The following is a 25,190-nucleotide window of genomic DNA, read 5'->3' as shown; positions in this document are numbered from 1 at the left end:
TTACTCAGGGTAAAACTTCTGCAGGAAGCTTGGTGTTTATCCAACAGCAATAGAAAAAAATTGAGTAAAGCAATAATAACCTCTTTCCTTCTTTGGGTAAGAGCATTTTGTGTTGTTTTTTGAGTTAAATAAAAGAACACAGTGAATATGTATCCTTTAGATATTCAGAGTCCAGACTGTTATTGAGTGCTTCCTCTTAGGGCCATTTATCATGGGATCAAATGTAGAACATGCATATATTTTAGAGAATTGAACAAGATAATGGTGAAAGTCCAGTATCCACTTCATTGGATGGATGATCTCATAGACCTGTTAAATGGGGGTCAAATATTTCAGCAAGATCGATCTAACTTCTGATTTTTTTTGATAAAAGATAATTTAATGAATATAAAAGGTGTTACAAAAATATTCAATGGTCATTAGGGAAAAAAGCCACTGGGAAGGGATGTAAAGAGAAGAACTTGTCATGAGAGTAACATTCTGTGAGGGAACTAAAGAAATGGTTAATTATTACATATACATTGGGAAAGAAAGGATAACTGAACTATAGCTAATATAGTGAAGAGAGAGCAGTGATTTCAGTGCTAGAGATCAGTGGTGCATAGGATGCAGAGAATAGAATGATATATCTTCAGGCCAGTCCATGAGAGTGGTAATGCAATTCCAAGTGGTAATGCTATCCTTGGTGTGTGGTATCTCATCAGCTATAGTGTCATACTCTTGGTGGATCCATCACCCAGTGGTTGGTCCTTTCTGAGTAAGAGGGTTGTGGTGCATAGGTTGCCCAAGATAATCTACGACATGAAGCATTTCCATATCATTGGCTGCAAGTTGAGCTGTACTTTGTTGTCTATTGCATTGCATAACCTTGGTCAGCTGGTAACAATCTTTCAGTAGTGAGAAGCTCTCCTACCACCTCAGCGTGACTTTGAAGGTTGATAAGTTGTGTGACGTGTCTTATTGTCAGCAAATATGATTGGAATTTGTAGATGTTTAAGAGAAACCTTTTTATATTGAGGGAGTTTGGAAACAACTATAAGGAAAAATGCACTTATTATTCTTTAGGCATTTATCTGAAGCAGGTAGTTTTCTCCCTTGCAAGCCTTTTAGAAACACTTTCTGCAGCAGTACAAAATAATTACAAATATAATTATTAATAAAGAGTTCTATGCATTGGTTCAACAATTCAAGAAACAAAGGCACAATGCCCTTGGTAAGGAACCAATACTCCATGCGGACCATCAGACTCCAAGATTCAAGAACAAAGTTAGTGGGATCTTGTTGTGACGTAATCACACATCATCCCATTGCAAATGGGGACCCCCTTTTTTTTTGCTTTTTAGGTTAGGGTTTTTGGCGTCTTAGCATTTTGGTCTCCAGTCTCTAGTCTTAGAAATGAGTCAATTTTGTGAAATTTGGAGGAGTCATCAAAGTCAAAAAGTGAAGGAATGCTTAGAAGAGTGTTTTGATGCTACGGATGGGCTCAGATAGGTCGAAGGAGTAGAATCACAATTCCTCGGGGTCAGTTCTAACTTCTGACAACTTCCTATTTTTAGGAAATTCTGCTTTTTGCTTTTTTCTAAATTTAGAAAGTTTTGTTTTTGGCATTTTGGGGCCAATCCGGGAACTTGCTTTTTTGGCCTGCTTTTTTCTAAAAATAGGAAGTTGCTTTTTTTCTTTTTTTGGGATCATGGATTGATGCAGGGTCAGGAGAAGAGTTTAATCAAAAGAATGCATCGAGAGAAAACCAAGTGTGAAATGGCTTTTGAATTCAGATGATAATTCCTGAAAAGCTAGTTGAAGATCATGAGGAAATGATTGTCTGGAATCAAAATCAAGAAATTCCTTGTTCAAATCATGAATGTCGCATGGGAAGAGGAAAATTTTCAATTAAAGATCAAGGCATGGTGAAAATTTCTTAAGACATCATGAAGTCTGCCCATGCCATGATGATTTAAATCTTCCTTGGCATCAAGTGAAGTCCGCCCAAGCATGTTGGAAAACTTCCTTGGCATGGTGCAAAGTCTGCCCAAGCATAGTGAAATCTTCCCTTTGAGCATGCAAAGTCCGCCCTTGGCATGGTAAAATCTTCCTTCATCACAAGCAAAGTCTGCCTAGGAAGGTTGGAAAGTTCCTTGTCCACAAGCAAAGTCTGCCCTTGGCATGAAAAAATTTCTGTCCTAGTGTGAAGTCCACTTAAGGAGGGGGTGTGAAAAGTGGTTAAGTGTTGGCGCTTGGAAGGAGAAAAGATTGAAATTTTGGTTAAGTATGGTAGGTTTCCAAAGCACCTAGCAACTCCGCCCGGCCTCATGACAAAGTTCCTCAACCTCATGGCAAGTCTGCCCTAGGCAAGGGGGTAAAGTTCCTTATGACACCATTAAGTAGGCCCTCCAAGATGAAAAAAAAGAATTCCAAAGCAAGGATGAAGTTTGCCTAGGGAAGGGTAAGGTTTTTGAGTCAACATCAAGGCCGCCCAAGGTGAAGAAGAGAAGTTTTAGCTAAGTGTTTTGGCATTGTTAAAAGATTTCCAAACTACATGACAAGTCTGCCTAGGCCTAATAAAAGGTTCCCTAAGCTATCATAAAGTCCGCCCTTGGTGGACAAGGAAGAAGTTTGAATAAACCAAAAGGGATTCGCTTAGGGGAAAAGAAAGAATTTGAAATTTTTTGGCAAGATGGAAATTGATTAAAACAAAAAGAAATAAAACATAAAAGGAATTCGCACAAGTCATGAGAAGGAGAGATTTTGACAAGGTAAAAGTGAATAAAGCAAAAAGAGGAAACACAAAAGAATTCGCCCAAGTCATGTTTGGAATTTTGAAAGAAAAGAAAAACCAAATAAAGCAAAGAGGATAAAAACAAGAAAGGGATTCACCTAGCATTGATAAAAACAATTGAAGCAAAGGGTTCACTCAAGGAAGGCTTCTAGAAGGAAGCAAAGAAAGAGAATTGCCATAAGTTTTAAATAAAAACAACAAAAAACACAAAGTAGGTTTGATTTAGAGAGAAAAACACGACCACATTCATTGCCATTAAAACTTATTAAAACACAAAAAAAACAAGGCAAGAAGAGCTCAAACTCCCTAATAACATAGGCATTGGCATATTCGTTGTTCACAACTTTCTTCTCATGCTTAGGAATTCAAACTCTACCAAGCATCTCTTTCAAAGTTTCTAGGTGGATTTTAAGTTGAAATTGCAGGTACAAGGTGATTTGAGGAAGAAATCAGGCCTGGTTGTAGAAGTTCTTCAATATTTACAGGTCTAGAAACATTTTTCAAGGCAGATTTTCGAAATTCTAGTCCTTCAAAATGGTTTTCTTAGTCCGGATTTTGATTCTCAGACCTGCACGTGGATTTCCTTCACAAATTTTCTCAAATTTAATTAAGAAACCATTTCGCTTTTTTGTGCTTTTTCAATTTGAGAGGGAAAAGTTTACAAATCAGACTTAATTTCATGATTTCAAGAGTTTTTCTAAAGTCTGATTTCAAATTTCAAAATGTTCTTAAGTCTGGTTTTCATTTCCTAATTCCATAATCAGACATTAATTCCATAATTTCCAAGTTTTTCTGACTGATTTTTAATTTTTCAGACTTTAATTAGTCTGATTTTGGACCTGATTTCAAGAATTTAATTAGAAAATCAGAGTTATTTTTCAAAATTTGTCAAGTAGACATCAAATTAATTTCTTCTAACTTAGGAATTTTTCATATTTTCAGATAGTTGATGTCAACTTAAGGAGGAGTTTCTTGTAAAGTGCAGATGAAGTTCAACGACAAGGGCCCAAAGCTCGAATCCAAGATTCAAACAAAGTGGAAGAAAGTTAGTGACACTGACCTTGGCCATGTTGACATCAAAGATTTCAAGAAGAGGATGTACGGGATGGATGAATGCCTACATTCACCACTTGCACATAAGATGATGCGAAACGGTATTGTCCAAGCAGCTGGATTTCCTCGAGCAATGCAGTGTTATGAGCTGATGGTAGAATGTGCAAAACATTACAACATTCAGGAAAGACAAATCAAGGCACCTGATGGAAGAGTGCTGGCCTACGTGGGAGAGGATGCCATCGAAGAAGCACTTGGCATTCCTAACTACCACTCTATCATGTACAAAACCAAAGAGGAAGCCTTAGCCATCTTTGAAGCTGATCCTATCGTCAACACTGAGAAACTTAACAAGCAATGGCTGCTTAAACCATGTCCTCCCTATACCAAAGTTCCTAAAAGGCTTTTCCGGACTGATTTCATTGAAGAATATGGAGACCTCTTTTTCTCAACAGGGTTATGGGAAGTCCTCAAGTTGCTTCGTACGAGCCTTGGATGTATCACTTCATCAATGAAATCACTTCTGGTGTCAAAACGATTAATTGGGCAAGAATAATTAGTAATAACATTGATGAGCAGTTGAGGAACTTAGAACCATAGTTCTAGGACTCGCTAAGTCCTGGCGAGTCCTGAGCCGAGTGACCCTAGCCGAGTCTCCAGGACTCGAGACTCTCCAGGACTTGCTCTAGGCAAGACTCACTAGAAATTGGTTTTTTTGCCGAGTCCCGAGTCAGGTTAGCCTTGCCAAGTCCGCGTCGAGTCCGAGTCTCGTTTCTATGCTTAGAACAAACAAAGTCTTTTTACATGTGTTCCTATGTCATCTATGTACTGGCATGGTGTTATAGATACAAAGGATTGATTTGCAAAGGCACTGTGGGAAACAAAGATGCTCAATTCAAGGCATATGATTGCCATCCGCAATTGCATATGCAGAAGAAATCCCACTTCAAAAAAGTTAACGATGCATTCCTTATGTACATCACCAAGAAACTTCAAGGAGGCACCCATTAGAGATTGACACAAGAAGCAAAAGACTTGATAAGTAGATTTGGGTCTTGGTATATTCAATTCCCTAGATTTACATACCTGAGAGTCCAAGGATTCACAAGATGTCCATTTAAGCTTCCAAAATTTCCAACAAACAAAATGATCCTGCTTGAAGTCATTAGGCAACTTGATACATTTGCAAAAATCCAAAGAGCTAAGCTGAAGACAGGAGTTTCCTTTCCCCTTGTCATTGGAAAAATGCTAGAGTCATGTTCATTAGCACAAGCAGTTGAAAGTGCAGATGTTGAGATGCAGTGGTATCCTTTCTCCTTCCATCAATCAAGGTCTAACTTTGATCCCCATTGCCATATTAGAAAGATAAATGAAAGGAGGTTCAAGCACAAGGTTGATCTTGAAGATTTTTGGGTTAATGTTGATGATGAATATGAAGTAAGGAAGAGAATGTTGTCCAGGCTACCAATCAACATGATCAAAACACTTGAACTTTTCCCCATACCAGATTAGTTAGAAGATGATGGAATTTTCACTTAGCCACACTATGAGGAAGAGAAAGATAAGCCTCTTCTTGCAATAGATTGGTTTGGATCCGAGCTTTTAGATTTTGATACATTGATAAGACCAGTCATGAAATTCACAAGGTGGTGGGTAGATCAGCAAGTTCACAAGCCAAAGGAGAAGAATATCCTCTTCACCTATACGATGAAAAACTTGGATTCTGGTTCCTCAGAGGATGATGAAGTAACACATGACATCGGGAGGCCAAGAAGTGGAAATTCCAGGATGAAGAAGGACATAGCAGAGGGTTCGAAAAGAAAGAAGCAAAAAACAAATAAAGCATCTTCCTTTATCAACACTTCTTTGGTTGAAGAAGTAGGGTCATCCATAAGCAAGGGCAAAGCTCTAGTTGAAGATAATCAACAAGTTGAAATGGAAATTCCTACTCCAATTCATGGAAAACCAAATGTAGAGCTTGTTCAACAACAAACTATTCCTGATGATCTAGTAACAACAATGAATGTGGACTTGGAAAATATTGAAGTTGACATTTTGGAAGGTTTTACAGGAAGGAATGCTTTCCGCGCTCAGGGGAATTGGGGAAAGTGAAGGGAATGATGAAAATAAAGAAGAAGATAATGGCATTGAACAACCAACGGTGCCAAGTTGGTTGTCGCAAAGAATGAAAAAGAAAACTATTGTGGAAGTCCAACCAGTGGAAAATTCAACAGAGTTCCTAGCCAAACTGAACCAGCCTGTTGAGAAGAAGAAAGCAAAGACATATTCCTTAATCAATAGGGATGGCACCAAATTTCGTTTAGTGCAGGTGGCAGTTCCAAAATTTGACAAATCCAAAGAAGACATTGCTCCTGAGGAATATGAGCTAATGAATGTGGAGATAGGTCATACCACGAAGGAACAAGAAGTCCAGGAGCTAGATGATTTAGTCAACACCATCAAAGAAAGGCTAAGGAGGGAAGTTGGAAAGAAAAACAAACTCAAGGAAGGAAATGAACAACTGAAGAGTTATATCTAGCACTTGGTAAATCCCATCAATAGAGAAGAGGCAGCAGTTGCTCCACCTTTGATTCTTCCATGGGAATCGGTTGAAAATTTTGAAGGAATGAAGATGGCAGCTCGGGAGGCTAAGGAATGTCTTGCTAAAGTGGCAAATAAGGCCATCAAGTTCGTGGAAGAATTGGCACAAGTTTATGATCAGGTCTCTTTATGCACAAAATCTAGTGCATAGCTGAGTTTTGGGAGGATTTTCAGATTGTTAAGAGGAAAACAATCCCATGTCTAAAGGTACTAAAAGGAATCCCAAAACAAGACTTGGTGAACGAAAAGGTGATTGATACTGGGGCATCATATGACTTTGATACATGGTATCATGCTTGGGCGGCTAAAAGAGAAATCTTGTAAGGGATGAAGAATGATGGTGCCCGAATTGAAGAAATAATCAAGGCCATCCAAGACAAGGTCTTCATCATAGTTGCCGATGTGCTTGAATAGGAAACAGTCCGGGATAGGGACTTGGATGTGGAAAACCTGAAACCCAAAGTTCAAAACAACTTTTCCACTGCTGCTAGCTCAGTCCAAGAGAAACATTTCAGCAAGGCATCTTCTTTCATGTCCATTGAAGGTGGTTTTCGATAGCTAGAATTTGATTGGATGACCACCTTTGCCATGTGTCAAGATGAGATGGACTTGATTGAGTACAAAATTGACATCCTGCCAAATGTCCCAATGGAGGAGCTGGGTCCCATAGTGACCAGGTTCATCTAATTTGCTGCTAAGGAAAAGGATAAGGGATACCCGCCTCTAGAAGAAAGCTGGATTAATTAATTGTTCATTTCTCATTGGTCCATATTGGATAACTATGCTAGTTTGCCCTAATCAGGTTTTTTGTTTAATCTTGGACATTGATCTATATAAACTCTCCTCATTTCATTTATTTCCAATGAGAGACTTTGGAGAAATTGTTGTAGTGATACTTCTTAAGTGCTAAGACATAATTCATTTTTCAATTGTTGGCGAATCTTGTATACTTTTGCAAGTTAGCATGGTTTCTTTGCTCTCATTAGACTAGGTTTTATTTTCAAGTTATTAGATTGAATGAAGGATTTGATGGAATTGCTCAATGTGGAATGATGTGTTCATACTTTTGATAATTGGATGATTTTCAGTTATTGTGCAAAGTTAGCCTGAACCAGTAAAAGAAATATTAACTTCTATTGCTTTATTCATTGTTCAAAATGTTGGTGAATACGAGTAATATGAAAATCTTTTGAATTCTAGAGAAGATTGCACCGTTCTTGCGTGGTTGTTAAATTTGGCGAAATAAGGATTGGTTTTGATTCCATATTTGCAATTTCCGTTTCCCAAGTTCATAGGATTAGCTTAGGATTAGAATTATCTTCCTCAACCTTCATCTTTTGCCCTTTTTTTCCAAATCTAAATAGATGTAGGATTGAACTAGAACTAATTGAAAATTGTTCCAAAAAAAAAGTTAAAGTCAAGAATTAGGAAAATCTAAAGATTGATGAACTCCTAGGACAATTGTTTAAGTTCCCCTTGAGATTACTAGCATATCACAATGAACCAATTGAGACTATCCACATGAATCTAGAACCTTGGAGTTGTCTTTGTGATCACACAGTCCGTCTATTTAGCACATAGAAGATTTTGATCAAGAGAGAATAGGATATCTCTGGGTATTTTATTTTGAGCTGCGCATGCATAAAAAACACACCAATAGATCCCTATAGTAAAAAACTGCCTTGTGATTAAGTGTGGGGAAGGGGACTACTAAGAATGTTTCACATATGTTGAGTAGACCTTCCAATGTTTTGTATATTCCCAATCCATGTTTTTGCATGAGTAATCATTTTTTTCTTTAGATCCACATTTTTGGCTGATTTTCACCTCTTTACAAAAACCTACAATCATAAACAAGATTCCTTTTCTTGGTTATACATTAAGAGATGGTTTGCTATTCAAATTAGATTAGCATTGTATTCCTTGTAGTTTAACGTGGCTCACACTTGCTGGAGAGTCATTCTTAATCGTACGGTTCTCATTTTGGTTAGCATTCATAAAGGTATTTCTATAGGACTTCTATGTGGAAGTATTTCCAACATGTCATTTGAAGATGTTTACCATGTAGTCAATGTCAACCTTATAATAGAATTCTTTGTTTGTATTAGCCACTTCCAGTTCCCTTAGGTTTTGGGAATCATTAGTAGATTTCCACCTATGCTTAGGAAGCATTATGCATTTTTGTTCTTGTTGTCTTTCCAACATGTAGGGTTCCACTTTGGTTAATTTCTACATTGATGGTTAATGTGATTCAAGATTTCATGGTCACTTTTGAAAAACCTTTTGGATATTTATATTGAGGTGCTATTTTTTTACCCTGGTTCACGTGTGGGTTCAGTCGTAATGCCAATCCTTCGCTGGTTTCTCCCTGGGTACAACCAGAGTACTGCCTGGTGTACTTGGGGAGTACCCAGAAGGAAGTCTATGTATCCACAGCCAGTGGGCCCAAAAAACATTTTTTAATATTAAAAAAGCAATTTATTAATCAAAAACCCTTCCCGAAAAATAGATATATATTCCAGAAATTTTTATACATGCTAGAGAGGTTTCATGAGATATTTGTATTCAAGTGCAACGTTTCTTATTCTCCCTAGTGTTACCAATTGTGGGTATGGTTCGTTAAATTTTTAAGGGTCTAAACAAGTTGAAGGTAAAATGGTGGACCTACAATTGTCTCTTGATATTCTATAGAGATTTTCGGGAACATCATGGCAGATTTATTTAAGCATCTAATCTCTCAAAGACATAAAATATTCCATCTAGGATATTACATCTTGCTTGATTTTAGTTCCTCTATAATAGGGAACCTGTGGAAATCACAACAATTTATGCTACTGAAATGTGCAGTTTAGTGGACCATCTTTTATCCTCAAATATTGCTCATAATCGTATCCTTGTAAGGAGTGTAACTTTTAATTTCGGAGCACTGATGCTTTTGAGACTTTAGTATTTTCATTTTTGCAAATTATGAAAATGAGGTATTTAAATATTCTGTTTATTGGCAATTATGAGTAGCACTTTTCTTATAATTTATGATTTTGAACATATATTGTTACATAATAATATATATATTCCTGTACCCGTACCCAAGGAGTTTTTTCTACGAAACCTGGGGATGTGTCCCCTACCTAAAAACCCTTGTCCCAGTCCCGGGGACGTTTCGGGGACTTGGGGATGGCCAGGGGACGTCCCCCCCCTGTCCCCAAATTGTTAGAATTTTGAGGGGACGTCCCCGAAATGGGGGGACGACTTCCCTAGCTGTGGGGGACATACGTACGTCCCGGGGATGGCTGGGGACGGATTGGGGACATCCCAGCCGTCTCGGGGACGGCTAGACGTCCCCCACATCTAGGGCTAGGGAAAAATATTAAAATAAAAAAGTCGTATTTTCAATTTTTTTTAATGATGTTTTTGCGTAATTGAGGGAGTGAAATATCTCATGAAGGGTTTTTTGCCAATAGAAAAATAACACCCGACGCCTATATAAAATAATAAAAGTATTTTTGGCCTCGCAGGGCACTGCCCCTCAACCCCGCCCTGTATTGCGCCAGGGAGCGTGCAAGGGGCGATGTCCCTTGACCCCAACTTGGGGGCACTGCCCCCAAACCCTCGTTGAAAAATATAGGGGAAAACTGCGCTGATGGAAGTAGTGAAAATTTAACCTCCGAGTCTGATTAGGCTCCATTATGTATGTTATTTCTTTAATATCTATTATGATATGCATATTGACAATGTGAATGAATTGAAATTCTGAATTATGAGTGCATATTGAGTATTGAGTCTATTGATAATGTTGTATGTTTGATGTTTGTATTCTAAAATGTTTTCATAGTATCATACACATGCTATATCCATGTTTTCATATGAATATAATGTATAGATGCATGCTTTATCCATGTTTTCATATGAACATTTAGAATTTTCCTATATATTTTAAATTTTCCCTATATTTTATATAGCCATCCCCTTTGCCGTCCCCCCCCTGTCCCCAAATTTGGCAAAAAAATTTGCCGTTCCGGAAACTCGTCTCCCCATCCCGGAAACTTGGGGTAACGTATTCCTATATATTTTAAATTTTCCCTATATTTTATATAGCCATCCCCTTTGCCGTCCCCCCCCTGTCCCCAAATTTGGCAAAAAAATTTGCCGTCCCGGAAACTCATCCCCCCGTCCCGAAAACTTGGGGTAACGTAGAGTTTTTTGCCATACCACCGTACTGGATTTCGATACGCATACCTGAACTGGTAACTTAGCTTTTATCTACAAATTGGTAGTCAAATTGAGACAGACGATCGCTCCTTAGTTCATGCTCTCAGTTGTGACAAATCAATAAAGCAGTGGGATACTCATTTTCATGTGCTGTGGCATAGTTTCAATAACAAAGGGCACTCCATCTGAAGTTTGCTATGGGCATACAACTCTTGTTCCTATCAAATTCCAGTAGTTCTCCCCACAATTTCATTTTATAAACAAAAGGAGCAAGCTAAAGCTTCTTGTCCAACAATTAAGTCTATTCCTTGGTTCATGATACATCAATAAGAATCAAAGCCAAATACAAAGAGCTTCATGATTGGCATTGTGTTCCTTGAAAATTTCAAATTTGTGATAAAATTTGGCTCTGTATGGATACACAAGCTCGAACCTTTTCTTTATGAGCTCTGTACCATTTTGCAGTAGCTTAGAGAAAATGCTTAAAATTGGATCCTCTTGGCTTGGTAGACATGATGTTTGAATGTAGGTCAATGTAGGCTTAGAGTAATCACATTTGGAGGAAGAGGTTGTTGTCTTTGATTGTAAGGAGACGGTCCAGTTTTTTGGCTTTGTTTGGATGAAGAAACCCAGTTTGATATTTACACACACTACCATGCACCCCTCCACTTTCCACTTGGTTGCTAAGGTCCATTGCCAACTCAAGCTAACTGGATGTCCTAGTTGGCATTTGAGCAACACTTTTTACATTTGCAGCTGAATTAGGAACAATTTCTCTAGGGGAGGAAATTATGAGATAGCCACATGGGGTTATCTTATTTTATTAAATATATTCACATAGGATAAATATATTTTTTCAAACGATGAGATAAATCACATGGTTATTGTACTTTCTTTCTATTGCATGCATCTCCATGTACATTTTTTTTTTCTTTTAGATAATTGATTCCTGCAGAAGATTCATCATACATCCTTTTACTGTTTTTTATAAATTTTTATAAAACTGAGTGTACGTGTACAGTTGCAACAATGGGATAAATCACATGGTTATTGTACATTCTTTCTATTGCATGCATCTCCATGTACATTTTTTTTTCCTCTTAGATGATTGATTCTTGCAGAAGATTCATCATACATCCTTTTTACTGTTTTTTATAAATTTTTATAAAACTGAGTGTACTTGTACAATTGTGTTGTGACCATTTCACACATCGCCCCATTAGGATGGGGACCCCCTCTTTTTCTTGGGTTTTGCTTTCCCTTAGCTAGGTTTTTTCTCTACTTGCTAGGTGTTTTGAGTAAGTTAGTGGTCGCCTAGGTTGGGTAGATTAGGGTTTCTCTCAAAGAGTTCATCCTAGGGTTTCTTCCAAAGCTGAGTGTAGCCTGGATTTGGGAAGTCATATGTTGTCTGCCTTGAACCCTAGGGCTATCTTAGAGGGGTTTTACCTTTCAGGAGATTGAAGATGGATAAATTGTGGAAAAGAGATAAAAGTCTCAGGTCAAGGTAGGTCAGGAGTGTTGGTTTTCATGTCAAAGTCTTGTCTTTCGTCAGGTCAGAGTTGATTAGGTAGAGCCAGTGGCCAAGGGAAGATTCAGGAGGCGATTTCAGGAATTGTTGAGCAAATTGGCAAGGATGTGGAAGGATATGCACCAAGCGTTGATTCTAGGGCAAAGTCAAGTTAATTCCAAAGTGAATCAGGCCTACAAACAAGATTTTCGCTCCTGACCCTTCCAAAGGGTCCAGAGCGAATTCCTCTATAGGACATTCTACTTTGACCCAAACTTAGAACTAACTCATTCCTAGGTATTATTGAGGACAAAACACTTTTTTTGGATGAAGAAATATGGGAGATGAAGTCAAAATCTGAGCCTAAGCGTGAATTTCGCTCCTGACCCTTCCAAATGGTCCAGAGCGAAATTCTTGTATGACCCTATTTCTTCACAAAATCTTGAACTAAATGCCAATTTGATGAGCAAATTCACTTGATGATGATTGAAGGAGGCTTGAGAAGTTATGTCCAAAGCATGAAAAGGAGGAAGGAAGTGAGAAAGGTGCTCAAAATATGAATTTTGCTCGACCCTTCCAAAGGGTCCAAAGCGAAATTCACATTTCCTCTATTTTGCCCCTTGTTATGACCAAATTTGTTGACTTCCAAGCATGATTGCAAAGACATTGATGTGTTCTTGCCTTTGAAAATTGGATTGAGGCGATAGAGTAGTCAAAATCAACCCAAAATAGGAATTTCGTTCCTGACCCTTCCAAAGGGTCTAGAGTGAAATCCTCATCTGACCCTCTATTTTTGCCTAGGACATTGGAAAGACCTTGTTTTGAGCTAAGTGACAAATCGACTTGATGGTGATAAGGAGAGTTGAATTTGATCAAGTTTGAGGGGGAATTGAGACAATGGAGTGTGAAATCAACCTAAGACATGGATTTCGCTCCTGACCCTTCCAAAGGGTCCAGGGCGAAATCCTCCATTTGACCTTCCTTTTTGCCTTGAGACCTAGGTTAGCCTTGTCTAGAGCTAATTTTGATGGTGGATTGCCTTGATTGGGGTGGAAGGAAGTTGAATTGATCAATTTTGAGGAAGGATTGGATGAATGAAGTGCCAAATCAACCTGGAAAGAGGATTTCGCTCTTGACCCTTCCAAAGGGTCCAGAGCGAAAATCCTTATAACTCTCATTTCCTTCCTTGTTTTGGATAGGCGTTGGTTTCTAAGGCATGTTAGAGGGTGGATTGGTATGTTCTTTCCTTGAAAGGTGGTTGGACACATTAAAAGATGAAGATTTTGACCTAAGACATGGATTTCGCTCCTGACCCTTCCAAAGGGTCCAGAGCGAAATCCACTTTTCCTCCGCTTTGCTCTTTGATATGACCAAGTTTGTTGACTTTTGAGGCGTGATGGGAAGGCTTTGATACGCATTTGTCTTTGAGAGGAGATTAGAGGTGATGAAGTGGTGGAAATCAACCTAGAAGGAGAATTTCGCTCCTGACCCTTCCAAAGGGTCCAGAGCGAAATTCTCAGTTTGCCCCCCCCTATCTTGCCTAAAATGATGAAATGACCTTGTCTTGAGCTAATTTGATGGTAGATTCACTTGAGTGAGATGAAAGGAGCCTGAATGCGATCAAGTTTGAAGGTGAATTGGATGAAGGAAGCGGGAGACCAACCAAGAGCATGGATTTCGCTCCTGACCCTTCCAAAGGGTCCAGAGCGAAAATCCTTATAGACCTCAATTTCTTCCTTTTTCAGACCAAGTTCTTAGTTTCTAAGGCATGTTGGAAGTGTTTGACATGTTTTTTGCCTTAGGGAGTGACTAAAGGTGGAGGAGATGAAGAATTTTAGCTTAAAACTTGAATTTCGCTCCCGACCCTTCCAAAGGGTCCAGAGCGAAATTCTTGAAAACACCCATTTTCTCCTTAGATAAGGTCAAGACCTTGGTTCTGTATTTTTGCCTTCCAGAAAAGGTTGGAGTTGAAAAGATGAAATATCAAACCTAGAATGGGAATTTTGCTCCTGACCCTTCCAAAGGTTCCAAAGCGAAATTTTCCAAAACCTCTCTTTTCTCTTAATTTTATGCCAAGACAGTGTGGATTAGGATGAATTGAGATTGGGGATGTCCTTAGGAATGACTTTGAGTTGCTAGTAATCAATGAATTTGAAGGAATTGAGCAAAACCAAGAATTTCGCTCCTGACCCTTCCAAAGGGTCTAGAGCGAAATTCCTAAGATCACCTATTTTCCTTGCAAATCAAGTCAAACTTTTGGTTTTTATGGCATGGATGGGAGTGAGAAGGTGTGTCCTTGCCTTTCGAAGTTGATTGAGGTTGAAAGAATGAAGAAATAAGCTCAAAACAAGATTTTTGCTCTTGACCCTTCCAAAGGGTCCAGAGCGAAAATCCTAAAACCCATCCTATCTTCCAAAATTTGTGCCAAGCCAAGCCTAGACCAAGGTGAGAGAAGCCCTTAGGATTTCCCTTGAATGGATTTTGGCCACCAGAAATGTAGATTTTAGGCTAGGACAAGGATTTTGCTCCTGACCCTTCCAAAGGGTCTAGAGCGAAATCCTAGATAGGTCCTGTCCCTGGCCATGATTTTGAGCGAATTTTCCCTTTTAGGCCTTTTGGGGATCAAGCAAATGTTGTCAGGTTGAGAAATGGATCCAAATGAGGAGTCAAGGGGAAACAAAGTGAAAAGAATGGAGCCAAGTAAGAGAAGACAAGCAATGAATGAATTTCGCTCCTGACCCTTCCAAAGGGTCCAGAGTGAAATTCTTCAAATCAACTATTTTCTCCTTGTATGAGGCCAAGACTTTGATTCTTAGGGCGTGGTTGAGGATGGAATGATGTTATTTAGCCTTGCAAGATGAATTGAAGTAAAGGAAATGAAGGATTAAGCCTAAAACTTGAATTTCGCTCCTGACCCTTCCAAAGGGTCCAGAGCGAAATTCACAAAATATCATTTTTCCTTCAAGTTTGAGCTAGGCCAGGACAGTGGTCAAGGAGGATTAGACTTGGAGATTGCCACAAGCATGCATTTGGGTAAGTTTTGAGTTCAAGAAGTATGAATTTTGAGCTAAGGGATGAATTTCGCTCCTGGCCCTTCCAAAGGGTCTAGAGCGAAATTCTCATGATCACCTAATTCACCCATGATGGAAGCTAAAAAATGAATCCCTAGGCTTTTGAAAAGCTAAAATTAGCATATGCTTACCTTGAAGAGCAATTCGGAGTGAAGGAGTGAGGCAATTGAGACCTAATCATGGAAATTGCTCCTGACCCTTCCAAAGGGTCCAGGGCGAAATCTTTTGAAATGCCTATTTTTCACCTTGTTTGAGCTAGACAAAGGCAAGTTGCAAAGTCACGATGACAAGAGCATGAAGTAGTGAAAAATCAAGATTGTGAAGGTATAGAAAGATGAAGTTTCTCACATCATGAACATTCTATTGGTTATGAAGACTAAGTATGCCTTCATCAAATTTTGAAGAAACTCTAACATCTTCTAGGCTTACCTATACCCTCTCGAGAAATTTACAAATCAAACCATATTCAAGACACAATTTCCCTCTCATTAATTGCTAATCAAACCTCATTTGTGTGAGTAATGCAAATCCGCCTGAATTAGACACCTATCAAAATGGGTAAATTGATTTTTTAAGCCTTAAAATTAAAAATTTCATCCTTTGGCGCCCAAGAACATTTTTTTTAGCTTTATTGCTAAGTCGGCCAGCTTGGAGGCAATTTTATTTTATTTTATTTTATTTGTGCATTTATGCAAGTTGGCCTATTGGTAAAATGGTGAAATCGCTATATAAAGGTAAGATGGTTTGAAAGCATCATTCATTCATTTGTATTCTTTCCTATGCGAATTTGAGGAGCAGAATTGGAAAAGCGAATTGCAGCAGGTATAGGCGAATTTCTGATTTAGGAAGGCTGATTAAAGGCTAAACCATCAAGGGCGAACCTGAAGTGCAGATCAAAGACCTTTCATCCAGCAGAAATCTTCATTGTTTTATCCATCTTTTCAAGTTGATAGCTAGAAATCAAGGAGAAGGTATGTACAATCAGATTTTTGAAAGTATATTGAAGATCTGATTCAATTTTCTATATCAATCCTTTTGAAGTTAAGTCTTCAATAATCTGGTTTGATTCATAGGTGATATCAATTTGAAAATTCATAATTTTAAGGGTTTATCACTCTATTTTCAAATTGTAATCTAATCATTTCTTTAAAGGTTTCAAATCTCCTATCTTGGGTATTATACTTAAACCTAACTTAAGCCTCTTTTTGTAGGTATCAAATGACGACCCCAAAGGCAAGTGGATCCACTACCCGACAGGCTCTCATCAAAGAAGATTAAAAAAACGATGATTTGGAGACCAAGATCGTGTCCAAATGGAGCAATATCAGAGACACCAATCTAGGAAACTTCAATGTGAAGAAGTTTCGAGTAGCACCCTACATCGGCAAGCTATCACCCGTAGCCAAGAAGATAATTGAGAGTGGCATCATCAAGGTTGCAGGCTTCCCTCCCGCAGTCAAATGTCACGAGCTGATGATTGAATGTGCCCGGCACTATGATTCACATTCAAGGACAATCATAGCCGAGGATGGAACAATCTTAGCCTATCTTTCAGAAGAAGCTATAAGTGAAGCTTTTCATCTCTCGTAGCCGAGAGATATGATCTACAAGAGCTTGGAAGGAGCTAGGTCCATCTACGAAGATGATCTTGATACTTGTGTGATCTTCATCAATAAGAATTGGTTACTCAAGAGTAGGCCTCGCTTGAACAAGATACCGAATACGCCACATAGAATTGATTTCCAAGAGGAATTTAGGGACTTGATAACCATGCTCAATCGGGTTATAGGTGCCTCTCAGGCCTTCTTCTTCAACAAGTGGATGTTCTTCTTTATTCAAGTGATCATCCAAGGAAAATGAATGCTCAATTGGCTAGAATCATTAGCAACAACCTAGACGTGTAGTTGATGAGGCTAGTCCCTACTAAGTCATTCCACATGAGTTCATATGTCATATATTCCTTAGTAAGAAGTTTTGAGTATGCAGGGCTACCACACAGAGGAGTTGTTGGGAGAGGACCTGGAGAAATAAGAGCATGTGATTCTTATGTTCAACTGCATCATCCGCCAAGGAATGACTACAAGCTAGTCAATGACACCTTCACAATGTATATCACTAGGACATTGCAAGGGGGGATTCACCATCGACTGTCTCCGGAGGCACAAGAGCTCGTGAAGAAGCATGGTGCATGGTTCATTCAGTTTCCGAAATTCACCTACATTAGGGTCCATGGATGTCCACCTCCCTACATGTTGCCGAGATATCCTACAGACAGAATAATACTACTGGAACTAACTAGACATTTGGCTGCTTATGCTAAAGCATCAAGACATAAGCATGGAAATGATATCCCCGTACCTATTTTACTGGGAAATTCAATTGAAGTGTGTCCTAATTCTCAAGTCACAGAAGATGCAGAAAATGAATTATCTCTGTATTCATTCACATCCTTTGCCTCAAGAGAGAATTTCGATCCTCATGGTCATATGGAAGAGATAGTTGGGAAGAAGTACAAACATGAGTTTCAAGTGGAGGACTTCTAGATGAATGTCCAGGATGATGTAGAGGTGAAAAGAAAGATGCATTCTAGATTACCCTTGGATCTTATCCAGAAATGTAAGGTTTATAGAGTAGCCGATCAAGCCCAGGACAGTGGTAGATATCTCCAATCGTCCTATGAGAAAGAAGATAAAGAAGTGAAGATAGATTGGAATGAGCAAGGAGTTGCAGATCTAAGAGCATTGATGGATCCTGTTTTGAATTGCACTCGCAAATGGGTGGAGGTACAACATCAAAAATTGAAGGAGCAGAATATAGCCATGACATTCACCCTAGAAACAAGAACAGAAGAAGGGGAAGCAAGTGTGAGTGAGAACACTTCTCATTCCAAAGGGTTGAAGAGAAAAGAAGGACCTGAGAAGAGAGAACCTTCCAAGAAGAAACAAAAGGTGAATCTTGATCGTCCACCGAGTACGTCTTCTAGACAAGAAAAAGAGATAAGTCAAGGAGAAGATCAAAGACAGATAGTGTATGAAATTGATGAGTCTATGGAATCCATGGTGCAAAATGATAAACAAGGCAAGGGACGAACACCTCAACACTCATCAAGTCAATCTCTCCAGGTTGGTGCTAATGAACAACAAGAAGAAAAGAGTGATGATGAAGCAACATCTCCTTTCAGAGACGATAGACCTCTGCCTAAGGAAATACAAGTAAGGGAAAGAAAGTCTTCCATTCCAGATTGGCTAAAAGAAAGACTGACAAGAGTAGTTGTGGTTGAAGAGTAAGAACAAGTATTCGACTTGGAAAGTCTCATAGGAAATTCCCAAGAAGAAATCAAAAAGAAGAAGGCTACAAAGATGTCAAAGGTAATTAGAGATGATGCAGGATCCAGGAAGATACAGGTAGCCACACCAGTAGTGGACAAGTATGAGGATGAGATTATGGCAGAGGAATATGATCTAGAGACATTTGATCTTGGTCCACTTACCTCCGAGCAGGCCATGGAAGAAGCAACTGATTCAATGAGAGCACTTAATGACAAACTCAAAGAAGAAATGGAAAAGAATAAGAAGCTAGAAAGGGAGGTTAGTGCTTGGAGGAATTACTTTAGCCACCTTAATCAACCATTAAGGCGTTAGGATCCAGCAGTATCACCTTTGCATGCACTTCCTCTTGAATCAATAAATGAGGCAGAAAGGATGAAGAACTTAGCCCAACTCATGAGTTCATGGATTGATGAATCTTACAAAGTAGCCATTGAATTTGTAACAAGAATGATGAAAACAGTTCATCGGGCTATCCAAGTCCTTGAGATCATTCATAATCTATTGATAACTGTGGATGCATTCACTCACACTAGAGACATTGTCATCCCGGTCTTGCAAGTGATAAGAAGGACGTCAAGGCAGATTTTAGCACGAGAAGATAATGGAAGGAGGAACCCATAACCTTCTGCAATGGTCAACTTTGCTCCAAATGAAGGAAGTTCTTTTCAAAGACATTCATAACAGATGCAGCCGAGTTGAAGGCACTATCCACCCTATTCAGGATAAGGTGTTTGATGTATTGTGTACAATCCTTGACAGAAGGATAGAGATTGAGATAGATGTAGATGTTCAAGAATTGGAAGACAGGATCAAGATTATTTTTTGCAAAGAGGAGAACATGGTCACAAAAAAATAGCGAGATTAGATGTATGCTACTATGTTCTTGATCGAGAAAACAAAAGAACTAGAGCCTGGATGGGAAATGACCCTCCTCGCAGCTTTTGATCAAGTCCTTCACTTGGAAGAAAGAATGAAGAACCTGCATGAGATTCCCATTGCTGAGATCAAGGGGATTATGTCCAGATTCATTGAATATGCCAGAAAAGAACATAGAAAAGGGAACAAAATTCTAGATGAGAAGTTGTTATAAGGTGATGTGGCAACTTTATTCCCATTGGGCTATGTTTCCTCGTTATTTGTGCTAATTTCTATTGGCTATGGATTGATAATGTTTATCTAAATGGGATCCTTTTTGTAATAAACCCTAATTAGGGTTTAGGTGTCAAAATCTCAGCCTTTGATCTTCTTTAGAACCAGGCCGTTCATTGTATTTGAGAGTGCTATATAAGCCCTCACTCAATTCATTTTAAAAAGTTCGAGAGAGAGTCAGAGAAAAGAGAAATAAGATTAAAATTGTTAGCAGCAGAGAAACAAGTAGTGAAGAGAGAAAGTTAAACAATTGTTGTTTTATTTTGCTATGAGATCAATAAAATATTGAAGTTATGGTGTTTTATTGCAATCTTTGTGGCTATCTTCATGGTTGTTTATCTTCTTGAATCACTCTTAGTAGAGATAGTACTTAAGTTTTAGAATTAGATTGAAGGACGAATGTTGTGTTTGATCTTTGGTAAAACTCATAGTCCAAACCACTAGCTCCTTACTGATTGTAAGCACGCCTTGTGTGGTCAACTGGAGATATTAAGATTGCTTAAGAGTTCAATTATTATTGGAGATATTGATATGTATCTTAGTGATAGTATCTATCCCATTGATGATTTGAAAATCATTGAATCCCCTTAGAAGATCGCACCAATTCCAGTAGAGTTGTAATTTTTTGGCAATACTGAAATTGGTAGAGTTTTGCTAAGACCAGTCCTCATTTAGTCATTCTTAGGATTAGTTTAGTATCGCCTCCTTAAAGCCCTTATCTTTTGACCTTTTTTGAAACATCAGTTAGTCTTAGAGAATTCAGTTTCCTCATTGAAAAGTAGTTGCAAGAACAAGCTTTCCCAGAAAGTACGTAAGGCCCCTTGTAAAACAGCATCACAACGACCACTGGTGCTTATCCACGAGTAGAGAACCTACATAACAGAACCTTGGAGTTTCTCCGATTGATCCTTCTGCGATATCTTTAGCATTCGGGGGGCTTTATTCAAGAGAGGATAAGATACCTCTGGGTATTTTATTCTGTGTTTGATCGTGTACAAAAAACACATCAACAAGTTGCAACAATCTTTTGTATTCTCTCTTGTTCCAGTTGTGCTGTCAACGTTTAAACAACTCTATTTACATCTGCAGCTGACCTGGGAACAGCTTCCTCAAACGAGGAAATAATGAGACAAACATACAGGCTAGTGTATTCTGTTAAATATATTCACATAGGGTAAATGTGTATCTTCAAATGATGAGATAAAGTAACATGGGCTGTTGTATATTCTTATCTGTTATACATTTCTGTGTGCATCTCTATTCTCTTAGAAACTTGCTTTCTCTAGAAGCTTTGTTCTTTGTTTGTTTGTGTGTGTGTGTGTGTGTATTGTGTATATATATATATATTGTAACACAACTGAGTGTACATCTTCAATTGTGGGAATCTGTTGCACTCTTTCGTTGTTGCAATTTTGCTGTTATAATAGCAATGCAACATTTGTTGTAGACAGGTTTGAGGCTCCTGTTGATTCACCAATGGTATTCTCACAACATCATAAATAAGAATCACTACAGAATTCTGTTAGTAGAGCACAGAGGTGAATCAAAGCATTAATTACCATTAGCAAATTGTGAGTGGGATAAGGGTTGAAAATTTGGGTGAACTAGGATTTGAACCCTTGGATAGTGATCACCGAGCTGCTTACCCACTTAACCATTAAATTTTCTTCTTTTGAGTTCTTATTTGTGGTTTCCCACTTCCGACATCCTACCTCAAGGTACACTTTTCCAGTGGTCTTAGTGTGAGATTCCAATTCCAATCCTCACTCAAGTTGCATTGTTTTTTGGGGGTCCTTGCAACTCTTGAGACCAAACTCCAATAGTGGCTTTGATACATGGTTAAAAATTGGACAAGTTAGGATCTTGAGGTACTTGAACACTGAGCTACTGGCCCACCTTATAATGGTTTTTTCTTTTATTTTGAGTTCCCTTTAGACATGGGATTATGGGCCTTTCTTTTGTTTTTGTTTCTTGAGGTAGGGCTATCAGCTTCAAACAATTAAACCTTGTGGTCCATGCCTTCATAGATAGAGCAGTATGGTTCCTGAACCATGGACTCGCACAAGTATATCATTCTACTCTTTGGTAGAGAAAGCCACACCAAAGTAGCACTGTGGTGTAATTGTAACATCAACTTGAAGGGAAAGCCTACACCTGTAATTCAATCTCTTAATGATGTCATTTAAAGATAGACATCATGAAAAGAAACATCAGAGCTGACCTGTTGAATTTCTAAATTCTATGATCTACTTATTCTAGTGGGATCTCTCCCTTAGAAACATAGATTTTTTAAAATAACCAATGGACAGATGGTTAACCATAGCAAACCAAACAGGTTTTAGTCGCATCATTGTGCAAAAAGCCTTTACTGTTTATCCCATGATGGCTGAAAGAAATTTCCTGTAAACATTACTCTATAAGAGTTAATCAGATCAGAGGAGGATGCTGCAGCCTGTTCCATGGTGGTCACGAGAACAATATATTTGGAAGAAAGTAAAGTTAGCCTGTTAGAAGAAGAATCTTGTTAAGAGTTTATTGCTCTATCTTGGTCACGAGAACAATATATCTTATCGATCATAGATTATTGCTAGATTTCCGTATCTTGTTCTTTGGTTGCCCAGGCTTCTGGATTTGAGAAGCAAGCACTTCAAGACCATCTTTAAAGCTGGAAATCATATATACTTGGTGCTTACTTCCTATTCTACTATTTTTCTTCTTATTCAAAGGCTTATTATAAATGCAAAAATAAATCAGTTATGAGATGATACATTTGATAAAGAATCTGAGTATTTAAGCTTTACTTGGAATGCATAAATTGAAAGTCTTCATCATATTGTTCAAGTGTTTATCAACAGATTGAGGACAATCATGTGCAAATTTGAATGTTGCTAGTGTCCTAGATAAGAAGATAAATTAATAGAGATTTAATTATGAAATCACTTTGTATAGCATAAAATAAAAAGTGATACATCCTAATGCTGTATTGGGATATAACATGGATTTGAAAGTCTATCATTTTATGACAGTTAATGTTTGAAATAATTTTTCCATCGTGTTTTATGTCTGGTTGTTTTGGATGGCAGGTCTACTTTACTTTTAATAGATTGGGTCCACAGCTTCACATGCCACCTCCTTACTCTGTTGTAATTCAAGTATGTGCACTGCCTTTTTACTTGCACTTTTTTAATTCAGCTATGTTGATATCCATAAAATATGCAAAACATTCATTTGAATTGGATACATAGATGATTCTTGCATGTCACTGTAAAATATAATGCAGGAGTCTGAGACAGGCTCATGGCACATTCCTATTAAAGGAGCTGATGACATTGAGACTGTTCGAAGTTGGCTATGTGTTACAAGATCTGGAACTTCTGGGCTTGAGCAACGATTGATTTCGTCTGAGGAAGGAAATACATTATGTCAATCTCAATGCCTGGGCATTGAAGGTATTTGTGTTGCAAACACGTCTGCCCACATGGTGCAGTTATCAACATGCAACCAGAATACTGACGTGATTGAATGTTCAACAAATTTTACAAAATCCTTCCTGCCAAGAGCAGGAGGGAAAAGGAAAAGCAGGTCATCGTCTCCTTCAAGTCCTAGTTAAATCTTATTCTTGTAACACAATAAAGGTTAGAATCTGTCTTGTTGGGAATCTAAGTTTACTAAATAGAAAATTGGAAGGTCTGGGTAGCCTAAATATCCATAAATTGCTGTGGCTTCCAGTCTTCACAATGAGAGCTTAGCTTTACTTTGGTGTCCTCATTTATTATGTGAGGAACACTTGGGTAGCTGTTCTATAAACACATCATGTCTCTCTACAAGAGAAAGATGTGGAGAGTACTGGCCGATCATGACTTGCAGAAATCTGATGAATACAAAATCATTTATATTAGTTGGCATTTACATAGAGATGAAAACACGAAAGAATCTTAAGGGAATCTGATTGATGTAATTACATGAGAAAATTTTGTTCATTTTGCGAGGAATTTTCAATGGAATGCTTAATCTCATCACAGTCATGAATGTCATATAATAATGAAGGTTTCTACTTTACAACACTCTTCAAACATGGCGTCTTTCAACCAGCTATGGTCCTTCAGCTTGTAAGAAGACGTCTTTTCTGTATAATAATACAATAATTAATTAGAAATATGATGATTGTCTTTCCCATGATTAAAATAATTGAGATGGTCCCCAACATTTGATTACAAAACTAGAGACGGAAGATAAAGCTACAAAGGTTTTAGTTTTTACCATCATAGTTTCATGGAATTGTCAAAATTCGTATCATCTTTCAATATTTTGTCTTATATTAAGCAAGTTTGAGAAATCACCAATCTCATTTATTTTGATTCTTACTTTTTGTTTTGTTTTTAACATGCTTATTTTATTTATTCTTGTGTCCTGTTCATTTTTCTTATTCCAACGTCCTAAATTTTTATTCCTGAATCTCGTCCATTTATTTTTCATAGACTAGCAGGTAAATGTTTTCGGGTGTTAGAACAAATATCCCTTTGTGTAAGGAGCTAACATATTTGGGGGAAATCTAGCGGTTAGCTTCCTTAATCTGGGTTTAGTCTTCTATGAGATGTTCATAACCTATTTGGGTGAAGCAACGGAAGCTATACAATACTATTGCATGTGTGATTACCCTTCTAATTACTAGTGGCAGATAAATGACAATCCTTTTTGATCCTCAGAGCACGCAAATATAAGAAAAGCCTTAGGGGTGTACTAGGGTGCACAATTAGGGTGGTCCTTTTTCCTTTATTAGTTCTATTCTGTCGAAGATAAGAAACAAGCACAAAAGCAGGATCAAGACAGCAAACAAGAACACCTTCCATGAATGAGAGCTGAAGATTTGCTGTATAAATGAAAAAGAAAGGACCTTGCTTATGTGCAAGGATAGGAAAACCCTTAAAAAAAGTCCTAATTGAGCTTAAGAAAATATAGTAAAGTGTAATTAAATAAAAGATTACATCATCATCCCCTCTTAAGTGAAACTTAGGAGGGATTAAGCAATGCATGAAGAGAAAAGATGGATCTTGACAACAAGCCTTGATGAAGTACCGATGAACAAAAGAATCTCCATAATCGAAGAAAAGGAGAGAACCTCAAGGGAAAAACTCCTCTCCAAAAAAGAGACGCAAACATGAAAGAAAGCATGAAAAAGCTTGAAGGAAGGAAGCCTTATGAAGACCCCACAAGGGTAACTTCACTCCAAGCATCAATCACAAATGAAGGTAATGAGGCGATGCTAAAGGTTTTGTGAAGATGTCTGCAACTTGCTCCTATATAGGCATTTGCCCCAAGGTGAGAAAACCACCTTGAATTAATTGCTGAATGAAGTGCATGTCGATGTCAACATGCTTAGTCTTATGATGCTCTGCTAGGTTGTGAGAAATTTGAATGACACTTTGTCACACCAAATTATAGTGGGACTATTAAGTGGAAAACCAAACTCTATCCTAATAGATAAAACCATAAAA

The 25,190-nt window shown here is 38.1% G+C and overlaps 1 protein-coding gene across 3 annotated transcripts in view; it reads left to right on the top strand.

The window, feature by feature from the left end:
* LOC131051244 (proteinaceous RNase P 1, chloroplastic/mitochondrial) overlaps positions 1-23,675 on the top strand; it is an 80,277-nt gene extending 56,602 nt beyond the window's left edge. For all 3 annotated transcript variants that reach the window (XM_057985666.2, XM_057985664.2, XM_057985665.2), the window contains 2 exons: positions 22,779-22,847; positions 22,976-23,675. In XM_057985666.2, the coding sequence (XP_057841649.1) occupies positions 22,779-22,847; positions 22,976-23,305 (399 nt within the window). In that variant the 3' untranslated portion in view covers positions 23,306-23,675. The remainder of the gene's footprint in view (positions 1-22,778; positions 22,848-22,975) is intronic.
* Positions 23,676-25,190: the final 1,515 nt, after the last annotated feature.

This window comes from Cryptomeria japonica, chromosome 5, assembly GCF_030272615.1.
Source record: "Cryptomeria japonica chromosome 5, Sugi_1.0, whole genome shotgun sequence".
Taxonomy (NCBI): Eukaryota; Viridiplantae; Streptophyta; class Pinopsida; order Cupressales; family Cupressaceae; genus Cryptomeria; species Cryptomeria japonica.
Note: the sequence above shows the minus strand (reverse complement) of the source record. Positions and strands in the feature narration are given on the sequence as shown.